Source organism: Phocoena phocoena, chromosome 6, assembly GCF_963924675.1.
Source record: "Phocoena phocoena chromosome 6, mPhoPho1.1, whole genome shotgun sequence".
NCBI classification, from domain to species: Eukaryota; Metazoa; Chordata; class Mammalia; order Artiodactyla; family Phocoenidae; genus Phocoena; species Phocoena phocoena.
Window position 1 is genome coordinate 115,545,470 of NC_089224.1, and position 11,140 is coordinate 115,556,609.

General features: G+C 56.5%; 1 protein-coding gene and 1 pseudogene across 3 annotated transcripts in view; both read left to right on the plus strand.

Moving 5' to 3' along the window:
• The window catches only part of CACNA1B (calcium voltage-gated channel subunit alpha1 B), a 195,004-nt gene extending 193,815 nt beyond the window's left edge, over nt 1-1,189 (plus strand). For 2 of the 3 annotated variants that reach the window (XM_065879258.1, XM_065879257.1), the window contains 2 exons: nt 23-264; nt 653-1,189. In XM_065879258.1, the coding sequence (XP_065735330.1) occupies nt 23-264; nt 653-1,189 (779 nt within the window). Of the gene's footprint in view, nt 1-22; nt 269-652 lie in introns of all 3 variants that reach the window. The other variant, XM_065879259.1, reaches the window with a different exon arrangement.
• Nucleotides 1,190-6,497: 5,308 nt separating this feature from the next.
• On the plus strand, nt 6,498-10,454 carry LOC136125189 (phosphoethanolamine/phosphocholine phosphatase-like; annotated as a pseudogene).
• Nucleotides 10,455-11,140: the final 686 nt, after the last annotated feature.

Sequence of the window (11,140 nt, forward strand, 5' to 3'; positions counted from 1 at the left end):
ACTTCTCCTCTCCCCCCGCCAGCACCCAACAGCGCCGCGGGGCCAGGGCCGCCCCCGGGGGACGGGCCAGCAGGCTGCCGGCGGGAGCGCAGGCAGGAGCGGGGCCGGTCCCAGGAGCGAAGGCAGCCCTCCGCCTCCTCCGAGAAGCAGCGCTTCTACTCCTGCGACCGCTTTGGGGGCCGTGAGCCGCCCCAGCCCCAGCCCTCCCTCAGCAGTCACCTCGCGTCGCCAACCGCTGGGCAGGAGCCAGGACCCCCGAGACAGGTACGTGGGCCTCAGAACCCCACCTCGCCCGCGCCCCCTGGGGTCCGGGAGGGAGCCCCTTCCCGTCCTGGTTCCTAGGCCCAAGCCTGCGCTCCTTGCTTCCCGGGCCCGTCCATCCTGCCGGGCGGAGCCCTGGCCCTCCCGCTGTCCAGTCCCTTCTTTGCTTTCCTTTTGACTGAGCTGGGCTGGGCTGTGGTCTCCTGGTCCCTTGCCCTGTGCCTATCCCTTGCTGTCACCACCATCCCCAGACTGCCATCCGACCCTCCTGGGGCCGCCCCGGGTCCATCCCAGCTGCCCGCCCCCGCCCCCGCGCCATGGCTCCCCGCTGTGCTGTGCTCTGTTCGCCCTGTCCTTTGACTGGGGTTTGCTGTGTTCCCGTTTCCTGCAGGGCAGTGCTTCAGCGAACGGGAGCCCCCTGCTGCCAACATCTGGTGCTAGCACCCCTGGCCGCGGCGGGCGGAGGCAGCTGCCCCAGACCCCGCTGACCCCCCGTCCCAGCATCGCCTATAAGACGGCCAACTCCTCGCCCGTCCACTTTGCTGGGGCTCAGACCAGCCTCCCTGCCTTCTCCCCCGGCCGGCTTAGCCGTGGCCTTTCAGAACACAACGCCCTGCTCCAGAGAGACCCCCTCAGCCAGCCCCTGGCCCCCAGCTCTCGGATCGGCTCCGACCCGTACCTGGGGCGGCGTCTGGACAGCGAGGCTGCTGCCCGCACCCAACCTGAGGACACGCTCACCTTCGAGGAGGCCGTGGCCACCAACTCGGGCCGCTCGTCCCGGACTTCCTACGTGTCCTCCCTGACCTCCCAGTCGCACCCCCTCCGCCGGGTGCCCAACGGCTACCACTGCACTCTGGGGCTCAGCTCTGGCGGGGGCGGCCGGGGGCGGCGCAGCTACCACCACCCCGACCAAGACCACTGGTGCTAGCCGCACCGCGACCGGCGGGCGCGTCCCAGGTGATGAGTTTTATCATCCGCGCTGGGCTCCGGGGGCGCTCGGGCGCTGAGGCGGGGGCCGCAGCCCCGGGAGGACAGCCTCGCCCCTGTGTCTCCTCCCTCGCGCTGGGTGGAACGGTTTGTAGAGGGATGTGGCTCCCCCTCTACCCCTCCCGCGCTGCCTCCCTGGGTCTCACAGCTCAGAGCCTACGCAGGACGCGGCTGTGTGTGCTGAGCGGCACTGGGTGAAGGACCTAGCATCCGAGGTTGTGTGCTGGGAACGTTTTGCAGGAGGTCTGAATCTTGTGCGGATCACCCTTCATCCAAACGTGTGGTGCAGAGGGGCGGGCGAGACCTCAGGACAGAGTCGGTGGTAAACCGAGCAGGTCTCGTCAGCCCCCACACACCAACAGTCCGGTGGCGCCCTTCGTACCTAAAATGGCAAATAGGCACTAGAAACACACGCAGATGCTCTGTCCTCTCCCAGACACAGTCAGCCCTGACAGGGACCAAATCTGGACAACGTTCTTGCTGTTGGTTTTGATTTTTAGTCACAACACCCTTCACTCGTTTGTTGACTCTATATACTTGATCAGAAAATAAAAATAAAAAACCAGAATAACGGGGAAGGGAATGTTAACATGACTGTAAAACATGAAACCTATAGGAGGACCTCAGCCTCTCAGGATGTGTGTTCTCGGCTTGCTCGAGGACATGCTCTGTGTCCAGTCCAGGCGGCCGACCAGACCACCCCGGCTCCCGCGGCTCTCGACCAAGTGCCTGACCTCCTAGCCCCTCGCGCAGGCTCCCGGGGGCGGGACGGGAGGCCTGTGTGGACTGCGAGTGGGCTTTGTGGAAACTGCTGCAAACAGCAACTGAGTAGAAAGCGGATGTAATGGAGAACGTGCAGAAAACATCCAGTAGGTCCGTCGCAGTTGGAATGAAGCGGCCGTTTGCCCTTTTTCCTCGAACCAGTAGAGGCTGCAGGGCATGTGTAGCATGGCCCGCGTGGGCCGGTCAGTCTTTCTACACCCGATTCTCAGGGACGGGGTGCCTGACAGGCAGGGCGCAATCTCTGTAGTTGTGCAAATTTCTTTTCACAGAAGACTCATCGGGGAGAGGCTGGTGGGAAGCGGGGGAGATTGGATGGGGTGGGGGCAGGAGGAGTGCCCGCGTCTGAGCAGATGAGGGCAGCTGGGAACCAAACGGAAATGAGGCCGGAGCTCGGGGGAAGGAGCAGCTCAGCTGCAGCTGCTGAGCTGGGCGTCTGAGCCCACACTCTTTCTGGCACAAGAGGTGGGAAAGCAGGCAGCCAAACGAAGTCCCGCTTCAGGGCCACATTCAAAAAAGGCCACTGTTAGGACGTGGTGCATAAAGCACTGGAGAGCCTCTGTTTTGTGAACAAAAGGAGCATTTAGATGAGTAGATTCGGGTGTGTCCTCCGTAGTTTGAAATGTGAGATGATCTCTTTGCTGGACCATTTGAGTGTTCCCATTGGCTTTTACCCCATGATTCTCCTAAAGAGACTTGGAGTGTGAGGTGTGTGTGTGCGTGTCTGTGTGTCCCTGTGAGTGGATGCCGTTAACCCATAGGGCTATGCAACAAAAGACACACGTTTAATATTAGAAATAAAACACACAAGACCGCCACCTGTTCTAGGGTTTGAGCATGATTGTGACCAAACCATTTTATAGAATTTCCTTACTTGAAGGCACAACACTCTGAAACTTTAAAATAACAGAGTATTTTACTCAAGTAGGATATAATTAAAATCGGAATCTCGGGCTGTGCATGTCCTCCCTGGCTCCTGCTGCAGAGCAGAAGCTTGTGTATTTCGGTAGATGTTTTGTCTCTGGTCCCCCCGCCCACATTATTTTGAGTGTATTCATTCTGTGCAGAACCACAGCTGCTTCCCCAGGCCACGTTGGGCAGAGAATCCACTTTTCCGGACCCACACAGCCATGCTGGCTTGTCTGGATTCTTCTAGACACTGGAATTGGTGAAAATTACAGAGAGCGGGGGATATACTGTCTTGTTTTCCCGACTCTGCGTTTTGTTTCTGTACTGTCTCTTCTCAGCTGTCACGTTTCCCCCAAAATCTCATAGTGAGTTGCCAAATTTGAAGAGCATCAACCAGTTGTCTGCATCTGGAACCAGTCAAGCAGTGGCTGTAGTTTGAATAAGTTCTGTGTGCATGTAAAATATATACATATATACATATATTCAAGTATGTGCATGACATGTATATCTTCGTACTTTTTGATAAAATGTATTCATTTGTTAATTTTTAATTATATTTGATATAAATCAAGGGTTTGTTGCAAAACTTTATATTTAAGAACAGTGTTTAAAAAAAACAAAAACAAAAAGAGAAGTCCCAACCATGCAACACAACTGGGACTTGCTTTAAAAAAAAAATTCTGTGATTGACTAGTTTGCCTGAGTAATATTTATCAGCCAAACTTTGGATTCTGCTGTTGTTTCTACAATGACATTTTGTATGAAGCAAAGTCCTTGGATTAAAATAAAACTTAGCAAAAAATCAAAAACAAAACCCCACCGTGCTGCTGGGTGATATATGCAAGGGGTGCGGAGCCAGGCGGATGAGCCATCTCCGTGGGTACGGGGCTCAGAAGAAGGTGAGAACCTCTTCAACTTGCTCTGGGGCTGATAGGATGCAAGGGTGGATTAGGCCCAGCTTCATGGTGAGGATCAGGGTAGGCCTGTGGCTGGAGGAGCCAGGATAAGGACTCACGGGGGATGTGGTTGTTTTAGGGGTAGGAATAGAGTTTGGGAGTTGAGCAGGCATTGGCTGAGGTTTGGGGTGGCTGTGTTGGGTGGGTTCATGGTTAGAGGTTAGAGTTAGGTTTGGGGTTGAGGTTGGGATGTAAGTTAGAGTTGGGGTTAGGAATTAGAGGTTAGGGTTAGGTTACAGGCAAAGCGTTTGTCTATATAACCACTAATAGTGTAGGGTTATGTGGGTATAAGAACTAAGGTTTTGTTCAGTTTACTGTACATTAGAGTTCATTTAGAAAAGGCGTAATCGAACAGGCTTAGGTTTCAGACAAAAATGAAAATTATGGTTCTGATTACACTGGGAAAAGGGATTGGAGTAGGGTTCAAATTTTCAGTCTGTTCTGATATGGGCCTATGTTTGGATTAGGGTTAAGGGTGGTGTAGGATCATGCATGGTCAGGCTCAGAGGTTAGGGTTAGGGAGTAGAGTAAGGTTCAGAGTTAGAGGGTCAGGAGTAAGGATAGAAATTCAGGCTCAGGGCTCAGGGTTAGAATGTAGGGCCAGGGTCAGGGTTAGAGGCTCAGGGACAGAATTAGAGGGTACATTAAGAGGATGAGGGGCTTCCCTGGTGGCACAGTGGATAGGACTCTGTGCTTCCAGTGCAGGGGGCCTGGGTCCAATCCCTGGTCAGGGCCCTAGATCCCACATTCATGCCACAACTAAGAGTTCACATGCCACAACTAGGGAGCCCGCATGCCACAACTAAGGAGTTGGCAAGCTGCAACTAAGGAGCCCATGAGCCACGACTAAGGAGCCTGCCTGCTGCAACTAACACCAGGTGCAACAAAAAAACAACAAAAAAAGAGGATGAGGTTTGGAGGGATTAGAGTTAAAGGATGCAGGCTAGAGGGTCAGGGTTAGAGGGTTAGGTTAGATTGTCTGAGTCAGGGTCAGGGTAAGGGTTAGGAGTTTACAGGGCAAGGTCGAGTATATAGGGGCTAGGGGTTAGGAGTATTAGGGTTTAGGTTTAGAGATTAGGAGGTTAGGGTTAGGGAGTTAACAGCAGAGATTTGGGCGTTAGGGTTAGTGGGTTAGTGTTAAGAATAACTGGCCCACGACCCCCCTAACCCCACACCTCTGAGTCCTCTAGGATGGACAGTACTTGCCCTGGGTCACTCATGAGTGTGGGGTTCACCTGGACCGCTGGTTATCTACCCCCCGTCCTGGAACCTGATAGCAGAAGAGTGAAATGTCTGCTCCGGTCACTGACTGTTTCAAATCCAACTCAACCTCAGTCAACGGTTGTTAGGGCCTCAGAAGTCCACAGGGTTTCCTCCTACCATCTGAACTGGAAAGAGTAGTGCTGGCCCCACTTGGCCTGGGCAGCCCCGGTCCAGCACAGGCCTGGCTGAGGTCACTCCATGGTCATGTTATGAATTTATACAGAACTTGGTGCAGCGACCTACCAGCCCCCAGGTGCTGCCTCCTGAGGGCTGGTGGGGCCCTCCTGGGACTGCAGGCATCCTTTGTTCCATCTGAGTGGGATTCAACAGACGTCAAGTCTCAGGACAGCCCTTGACCTCTGACCACACAGGCAGGCATCTGTGGTCCTCCAGCTCAGGCCAGTCTGGTCCCTGTCAAGCGTCTGTGGCCAATCACTGAGCTGACCATGCTGCTGGGCAACTGAATCTGCCGCTTTCCCCGAGCCGGCATCTGTCCTCATGCCAAAGTCCAGAGCCTCAGCTTTCCTTTGGGCGCTTCTTACCTGTTTCCAGTCCAAACAGTTCCAGAGGGCTGATGCTACGTTCCACCCCCCTTGAAGATGGGCATATGATCCACATCTAGCCAATCCCATGGTACACCTTATGGGCGCTCTGATGGGTTCAAGGGCGATGCTATGACCCAAAACCAGGCCAATGACGTTTATTTTATTTTATTTTTTGGCCATGCTGTGCACACGGGATTTTAGTTCCCCGACCAAGGATCGAACCTGTGCCCCCTACATTGGGAGCGCAGAGTCTTAACCACTGGACCACCAGGGAAGTCCCATCCCCTCATTTTCAAAACTGCTATGGATTTAAAGCACACAAGATGATTGTGATATGAGTGGCCTTTTCAATATGACTTAGAATGTTTTCAGTGTTTATCCATGTTGTAGCATGTATTATCAGTGCTTCATTCATTTTTTTTATTGTGGTTAAAAATACATAACATGGGGATGGGGGGCAAGTGGAGGGAACGGCCCAGATGCACATCATTCACGGACCCTCTGGACTGGAGGGACTTGTGAGAGCCGGAGCCCAGAAATCCGGGGATGGATAAGACACAGCGTCCTCTCCAATTCCCGTAAGCACCCCTTGCTCCATCCTGCGCCCAAATACCTCAGTTAGGCGCTCTCCCCACTCTTTACACTCCAAACTCAGCCGGGACAGACCTCTGCAGCCACCGCTCCCCACCCTGAAGGAGAAGCTCAGAGGTTCTGTCCCCCTTTCCTCTGAGGGACTCTTTTTGGTGACCACAAAAAGATTTGATCGCTCAGGACAAAGCTGGTAGAGGACAGCGGGATGGCTGCGCCGGGCGTGCCGCGCTTCCTCCTGACCTTCGACTTTGACGAGACTATAATAAAACTTAGCAAACTTAGCAAAACTTAATAAAACAGCGACGAGTCTGTCGTGCGCGGGCCGCGGCGGGCCAGCGGCTGCCTGAGAGCCTGCGTGCTACCTAGCGCGAGGGCTTCTACAACGAGTACATGCAGCAGGTCTTCCAGTACCTGGGCGAGTAGTGCGTGCGGCCGCGGGACCTGCGCGCCATGTACGAGGCCATCCCCCTGTCGCCCGGCATGGGCGAGCTGCTGCAGTTTGTGGCCAAGCAGGGCGCCTGAGGTTATTCTCATCTCAGACGCCAACACCTTTGGCGTGGAGAGTGCGCTGCGCGCCGCCGGCCACCACGGCCTGTTCCGGCGCATCTTCAGCAACCCGTCGGGGCGCGACCCTTGGGGGCTGCTGGCGCTGCGGCCCTTCCACGCGCACAGCTGCGCTCGCTGCCCCGCCAACATGTGCAAGCACAAGGTGCTCAGAGACTACCTGCGCGAGCGGGCCCACGACGGCGTGCACTTCGAGCGCCTTTTCTACGTGAGCGACGGCGCCAACGACTTCTGCCCCATGGGGCTGCTGGCAGGCGGCGACGCGGCCTTCCTGCGCCACCGCTACCCCATGCACCGCCTTATGCAGGAGGCGCAGAAGGCCGAGTCCAGCTCCTTCCGTGCCAGGGTGGTGCCCTGGGAAACCTCCACCGAAGTGTGCCTACACCTGCAACAGGTGCTGAGGACGTGGCCTGCAGAGGGCACCCGGGCAGGGAGGGGTGGGCGGTGGGGGTCGGGAAAGAGAAAGCTAGTTTTATTACTCCCTCTCCCTTTCGTTTTGGTATATCCCTCCGGGATTTCCTGGAATCCCAGGGTGGTCCATTTGGGGACTGGAAGAAGGAGCTGGGAGCTGTCCCCATCTGTGCAGTTAACCCAGCTCGGCTGCCTCCCCCAGTTCCACTGCAAGCGAATTCCGGAGTCTGGCCGCACCAGGGTGGCGCGCATATCTGAGCAGGCAGCAGTGTTTCCAAAAACCTTGTCCTCCCAGTTGGGAGGACGGGGTTCCCTGTCAGGGTAGAGAAGGAACATGTCTCGCCGCGTCACGGTTAACTGTTGCCTTGGGCTGCATGGCCTCCGTCCTCCAGTCTTCTGTCCAGGGGACCCAGGCCCCGAAATGTTCCCCCCACCCCGACCTCCCCCGCACCGGATTCCCTGCGGAGAGAGGTGGCGCTCCCTGCCGACGGTCCCAGGCCTAGATCTTGCTTTACCTACTGTGACCCTACACTACACTCCTTGCCTCCCTCCCTGCCTCCACTCTGTCAGCATCCCCACAGGAAAAAAAGCTAGAGGGAACAGTCACCTCCTGTTGGTGGAAAGAGGTAGCACACTGTCCCGGGGCTCGGGTCTGGCCAGCCAGGGACCTCACAGAGCCCGAAGATGTCTCCTCGCACCCCAGCCTCGTCTATGCAGCAAGAAACCAGGGACTTAACCAAAGTCGCCCCACTGACTGGGCCCTCTGAGTCCCCCTCCTCCCGCATGGAACAGAAAGCCATGATGCTTTAAAGCAGAGCCAGTGGAAACCCAAGGCCCACCTCCCTCTTTTGGTGTTTCAGAGCTGTAAAGGAGGTGAAGGGGCAGAGGCGAGTGAGATCTCTCACGCTGCAGTCTGAGGGATGAGGGCGAGGTGATCTCTGCTCTCAGAGAGCCCCACTTAAGTGAGGGAGCTGGTCCCCACTCTTGGAGGAGTGCCCAGCTTGGGGAACCAAGCCTGAATGCACAACAAAGCAGGCAGCAGGCAGAAGAGCAGGGTGCAGCCCACCTCCGCAGAGGGGCACAGGGGTCTAGTGTGGAGGCTCCGTGAGCACCGAGGAGATGGGAGAGCGGAGGGGCACAGGGGTCTAGTGTGGAGGCTCCGTGAGCACCGAGGAGATGGGAGAGCGGAGGGGCACAGGGGTCTAGTGTGGAGGCTCCGTGAGCACCGAGGACATGGGAGATTCTGCTGCTTAGGGCAGGCAGAGGAGGCTCAATTAGCGGGAGCCGTACAAGTGGGCTGCCTTTCAGTCCCTCGGCCCGCTAGCCCTGCAGGGCAATCATCAGAATTGTATTCAAAGTTGGCACTTGCAGCTGGAGACCCTGTCTTGCATGGCGTAAGGGTCCCCTGTGGATAAGGTCACCAAACTCCCTGGTTTCCAGTTCTTTCCTGTCTCCAGCAGGCCTCTGGGTACCTCCTCTGTCTTTACCAGGACCCATTCCCACTGCAATGGGGGGAAGGAACAGACACAGCTCACAGCCCAGGAGGTGTGCAGGACTGGTCCAGTCTTGACTGGAGCAGGCTTTGGAGTGGTCTCAAGAGGCTCACTGAAGGCGGTGCCTGGGTCAGCATCCCAGAGATCCCTGGCTGTCAGCAGCTGGCCTGCACATAGTTCCCGGAGAGGAATCCAGACCCCTCTGAGCCGATGCCCTCACACCAGCCATCGGAGTAGCGGCGGGTGACGCAGATAATGGTGCCCTCAGAGAAGGAGAGTTCGTTGTCCTTCTGGCGCGTGTATGGGTACAGTGTCACTACTGCACGGCGGGAGGAGAGGGGTGCTGTGAGATGTGCCTCCTGCCCCGCCACAGGGATGCTTGTGCCCACGTACTGGACTCTAGGGGGCAATGTGGGGAGTGGGGCAGGAGATGCCTTCTTCAGAGCCCCAGGACTCCTCCCCAGCTGAGCTAATATTCAGTATCAGGCCAGCTGCTTCCCTCCTCTGTGGGGGTGCGGTGGGGTGGAATAAAAGGCTCCACAAGCGTGACACAGGCCATCCCCTCCACTCCAAGAAACTTCAGTGTCTGAGAGCAGGGCCCCAGGATCTGCCCATGTTTTGTAATCTGCTTTCAGCCCCCGTTCACCCTGGTCCTCCCACAATGTCTCTAGCAGGTGCTGGAGGTATTGCTCGGTAGGTGCTCAGTAAATACAGTAACATTGAACAGTGTAGACTTGGCCGAGTGAGCCTCGGGCAAGTCACTTAGTTTAACCTCTCAGGCTGAGCTTCATCTGTTCAATGGGAGTGTGAAGATCCTAGGAGGTTAAGTAAAAGTGAGAAAATGGATGAGAAGCTTTGACTCTGGGGTCTGGTATAAAGCAGGGGCTAAATTATGTTAACCTCCCCCCCCCCCCCACATAACATAACATTTACCATTTAAATCATTTTGAGCGTACAGTTCCATGGCATTAACTACATTCACGTTGTTGTACAAATCTTCTCAGCATCCACCTCCAGAACTTATTCATTTTCCCTATGGGAAATTCTGTATCAGTTTCTCTAAATTTTTGCCAACATTTGTTTTAGCTTTCTTGATTGTAGGCCTTCTGGTGTGTGGAGGGGTACATGGCGCTGTGGTGTTAACTTGCATTTCATCACGACTCATGATGATTAACGTCTCTTCATGTGCTTGTTGACCATTTGTATGTCTTCTCCGGAGAAGGGTCTTTTCAAGTCCTTTTTCCATTTCCATTGGGTTGTTTGCCGAGTTCCGCCAAGCGCTCCTCCTGGCGGCGTTGGTGGCGGTGAGTCCAGCCTGGAGCGGTCTCCGCGCCGCGGGGCCCCGCGCGCCGGGGCATCGTTAGAGGGCTCTCAGGAGAGGAGAGGCTCGGCCCGCGGCGCCGGTGCCCAGAGAGCCAAGATCGTGCTGTGCCGCGCGGACGCGGCGCCGCCGGGGCGGGTCTTGCTCGGCATTGGCTGCGGCTCACCTGAGCGCGGCGGCGACTCTCCCGGAAGTGGGCGTCCCGGCCAGAGCGCACCTGGCACGGGGGGTCCTCGGGGCTCTTCGCCGTCAGCGCCGCGCGAGCCGGCGGTGTTCCAGGGAGCCAGCGCGCGGCGGCTGGGAACGACCCGTCCCGTGGGTCTCTGGCACCCCAGCGGCATCCGAGCGCGGAGCGGAGGGCAGCGGACCGCAGGTAAGGGGACAGGGGCTCGGTGGGGTGGGTGGAGGAGAGAACGACGAATTACACCAGAGCTGTTTGGTACAGTCGCGAAGCTCCCTAACCTGGCGGCAGCAGGAAGGGCTCGCCTTTGGAGTAAAGGCTTTGAGGACGAGCCCGAGCCTACCCACTCCAGTTTTACAGTACATCTGCGGGTGCAAAGCTCATTCGTGCGCGTTTTTCCTAAGCAGCCAAGTGCCCCTCCCCGGCGATGTCTCTGCAAGCAGAACCTGAGAGGGGCCGGGTGCCTCGAGAGACTCGCCCTTGGCCCATGGGAAGTCCAAGGGATTTATCCTGCATGGTGATTTCACGTGCTGGGAGCCCCCGCCCGCCCCCCGCCAACCCCCACTCTGGCCAGCTGGCCCAGCCTTGGTTACTGCACTTCTCCAGCCCCGCCGGCCCTTGGCCAGCTGCTGGGATGGGAAAGGGAAGGGTGTCAGAATTTCACCTTAGAAACTTGCTAGGGGTCGTGGATTTAAACACATAGTGGTCACCCTGGCAGAAGAGAAGGGAGGAGGGCACCTTGTTGCCCTTTCACTGTGGATTCGGTGGCGCTTCCGCTGAGAGGGACCTCTCCAGTGTTTGGTGTATTGGAACTGAATAATTAGGACTTGTACGATTTTCAAATTATGTGGTACTTGAATTTAAAAGCAAAACTCCTA